Source organism: Atta colombica, unplaced genomic scaffold (assembly GCF_001594045.1).
Source record: "Atta colombica isolate Treedump-2 unplaced genomic scaffold, Acol1.0 scaffold38, whole genome shotgun sequence".
Classification (NCBI taxonomy): Eukaryota; Metazoa; Arthropoda; class Insecta; order Hymenoptera; family Formicidae; genus Atta; species Atta colombica.
This window is the reverse complement of record NW_017259490.1, coordinates 4,523,201-4,526,988: the sequence shown is the minus strand read 5'-3', so window position 1 is coordinate 4,526,988 and position 3,788 is coordinate 4,523,201. Positions and strand designations below refer to the sequence as shown.

General features: G+C 32.2%; 1 protein-coding gene across 1 annotated transcript; it reads left to right on the top strand.

The window, feature by feature from the left end:
* The first annotated feature begins 772 nt into the window (after nt 1-772).
* LOC108690853 lies at nt 773-3,788 on the top strand. Its single transcript, XM_018198363.1, has 5 exons — nt 773-972; nt 1,087-1,230; nt 1,343-1,649; nt 1,768-2,302; nt 3,622-3,788. Exons 1-5 carry the CDS (start codon nt 833-835, stop codon nt 3,786-3,788), a joined length of 1,293 nt encoding a protein of 430 aa, XP_018053852.1. The 5' UTR covers nt 773-832.

Here is a 3,788-nt window from a genome sequence, read left to right as displayed (position 1 = left end):
TATTAAAATATTATATATAAATATAATATTTTTTGTTTTTTTATTGACTCTACATACGATCACTCATACCTTGTACTTTATATTTTATATAGGAAATATGAAATCGAAAGAAAAGATATTAATGAATACACTCATTTAAAATGTAGAATTATATCAAAAATATGAAAGTCCTCTGTACATTAAAACCATGTGTATGCAATAAGTTATTAATAAAAAATATTCTATGTTGTATTCACGTAATACTGTAATATATTTTTTTGCTTAATATTATATTATATTTTCGCATTATAAACATTAACTATAAATTTATAGTATTTAAAAAAAATGAAGTAAAACAAATTATACATGTACATGAATGAACATATATCAGGTTTTTTTATCAAGATATTAATAAAAATATATCAATGCCGGAATCTTTCTCTCAGTGTCAATAACGGGAGACAATCTGTTTATTCGTAACACAACTCGTAACGGATTATTACGGTTAGCAAAGTAAATTAGAACTATTTTGTCAAGCATTATTTCTTCTCGTTAGCGCAGCTACGCCGGCTGAATATGTTTTGTCTGCGAGAGTCTCGAAATCGTAGCAAAACAGCGCTGTAATAACATAAGCATTAACTGTTAGTCTCGCGTTTTCCTGTCTGCAAAACGGACAATATGTAGATAATGACAAACGCATGGCTACGACGTGAAACAGTCAAAATATTCCTCACAACAATGCTAGACGCACGTGGACAATATATTCACGATCGGTCAAGTGGTAGTTACAGTTACAAGTCTATATAGAGGACATTCGCTCCAGAATCATGACCATTCATCTTTGAATATCAGCATGTTACGTATTTTAATTTTGGTTCTCTTCCTTCGCCTGTCTTACGCCACGCTGTCCTCGGAAGTAACGTCATACGCGAGAGTATCGAGAAACGGACAGCCAGGAAGTAGCTTTCACGACTCTTTGTCGTGGATCACCAGGTGCGTAACATCGAAATTAATTTTATGTCGATAGTAACTGTATCGATAGTAGAATACAATGTCTCTGAGATATTCTAAGAATTGAATGTGAGAGGCAACATCTGTGCATCTTAGGCCCGTAACGAGAAATAATACGAGCATGGAGAACGAAAACAGAAGTATAAATGACGTTGTTGTCACAGCATCGCCCGTGTACATAGCGCCCAAGACTTCGAAACTGAAAAAAGGCGAAGCGATGGATTATCCAATCGGTCCAAGGTAAATTCAGATATTGACAGCAGCGAATGTTGATAATTTATGGTGAACTAATCACTAATGGCCTATTGTGTCTAATTTGCTATTAATTACTAATTATTGCATCTATGTATAGATATTCGACATTGGATCATGAAATGATAGCTAAGCTGGACGAAGGCAAGAAGCGAATTCAACAGCGATTTAATCCACCTGCGGGTGGAATCTTCAAAAAAGACTCTTTCATTTCATCAAACGGAAGACCGCAGAAAGGAGCGAGTACGTCATATGCAGAAAGTTCTCCGAGCATAAATTCATCCGCTTTTCCTGGCCCGATCTTCTCTGGCATATACGAATATAATCCGAACCCAATCCCCGATGACGAATCACCGATGTCTAAACCAATAATCAGTAAATATCCACCCACATCTATGGATGATAATGTACGTACATAAATATTTCATCATTCCATATATTAGTAAATGGATAAATTATTCTTCTCATTGTTCATCTTTTAAACACGTTCAGGAAATCTCTCATTCGAATCTCATTGCATTACAGATTCCGGATTCCTACAAACTATCGCCGAACAAATATCACACCAGTAGCGAACACGAAGTGGATTACTCTGATTTTACAATAACTTCTTCATACGAAAATGACGGATCTGGGTCGAAACCTATGAAATTTGCGAATCATCACGATCATTCATCTCCATTCATAGAGGATTCGTATGAGCACGATCATCATAATTTTCATCATGACGTGATTTACGATCACGTACCTGTGTACCACGAGTATCATCCCAAGACCACAACGGAAGAGCCAGAAATGAACGATCAGCGACTTGACAAGAGGCCCTACTCGTATTACTTCATAGGAAAGAAGTTATGGTATATACCACTATATTTCAGCATCTATCTTATCATATACATAGCGGCGCTCGTATTGAAGAGCATCGCCCGACACAAGATCAATCTTCCGACTCAGCTGGAGGAAATCGCGCATCACCGCAAAAGACGCGAATCTAGCGAAGGATGGTGGTATTTTACCGAAAGAATACTCGAAGGGATTGAACGATTTGCTGAAACATCCGGTAAAATTTCTGAACATTAATTAACCTATGGTCTGAAGAAAATTCTAAGAAAAAAATCAAATATTTTTAATAATTATTCACCGACGAAATATTTGTATTCAAATACTTTTGAATATAAACAATACATATAGACAATATGTAGAGACAAGTAGATGATAAGATATTATTAAGAATGCTTTGATAAATATATAATTATTTATAAGATACGCATATATAATTATATTTATTTTAAACAAAACAGTTTGTTAAACAATATATATGATAGTTATGTAAAAGTACAAATTATATCATACAGATTTAAGTAAATTATATCAAAATAATTTTTAGCTATGTTTTTATTTCTGTTACTATTTCGCCATAATCAATTTTGTTAACTGTTCATGTTAACTATTACTTACAAATAAATAGAAAATACAAATCCTTGCAAATACTTACAATACTTAACAAATAAATATACAATATCAATTATAATGTTATTGATAAATTTATTCATTATCATAACAAAATATTTCATGAATTCTTAAATTTACTCAGATTTTTATGAAGAAAAGTAATAATAATTAGACAATTTGAAAACTAGAAATTTTTGAAATTGTTTTGACTTTTCAATTTTTAAATTCCTGAATTTTTGAACAGATTATCCGAATTTTTTATTCTTTAAACACATATCAAAATTAGTATAGAAATAGTATAAAAATATTATAAGTAGTATAAAACTATTATTAAAATAATTAATAAAACATGATATATACAGCTCGAATGAATGATCGTTAATAAGTACGTTGCAGTTTAAAATATTACTCACCGATTTAAAATATGGTTCCAACGAGATCGGCCTAAAAGCATGCTAATGCCTTACTGAGAAATACATTCAGTTATAGCAAAAAAATTTGCTTAGCCTATTTAATATTAAACGATAACATGCCTGACCTATTCCAAATTTCATTGATTTTTTATAAAGCATATATAATCATAAGTATTTGACAAGTATCGAACACACATGTACATACAAAGATTAATTTAAGCCATATTATCGTTTAGCATTAAATAGGAAGCTAAACAGATTTTTTTGCTATAACTGAATTTTTCATTAAGTTATGCTTTCAGGCTGAGGTCAAATTAATCATTAATTATAATTATTTTAAGAATCGCTAAGCGATAACATCACGCGTCATTTTCAACCAATTTACAATCAATAAAATTTAGTAATACCGAACGTTTTGATGGAATCGACGGAAGCGACGATGTGAGAGATCTGTAACAATTAGAATAATTAGCGCTTATGGATTTATGTGTACTTAACGTTACTGTCGATACAGTTACCGTTGCACTTATACCGGATGAAGCTGTTAGTGAAACTAGGCCCAAGAATCGCATTCAGTACATCAGACGACCAAAGGTTTTTCACTTCGAAGCTTTCCTGTCTATGCTACTCCCAAATATCGAACTTCTATCACATAGTATAGAGTGTACAAGTGTAAAGTGA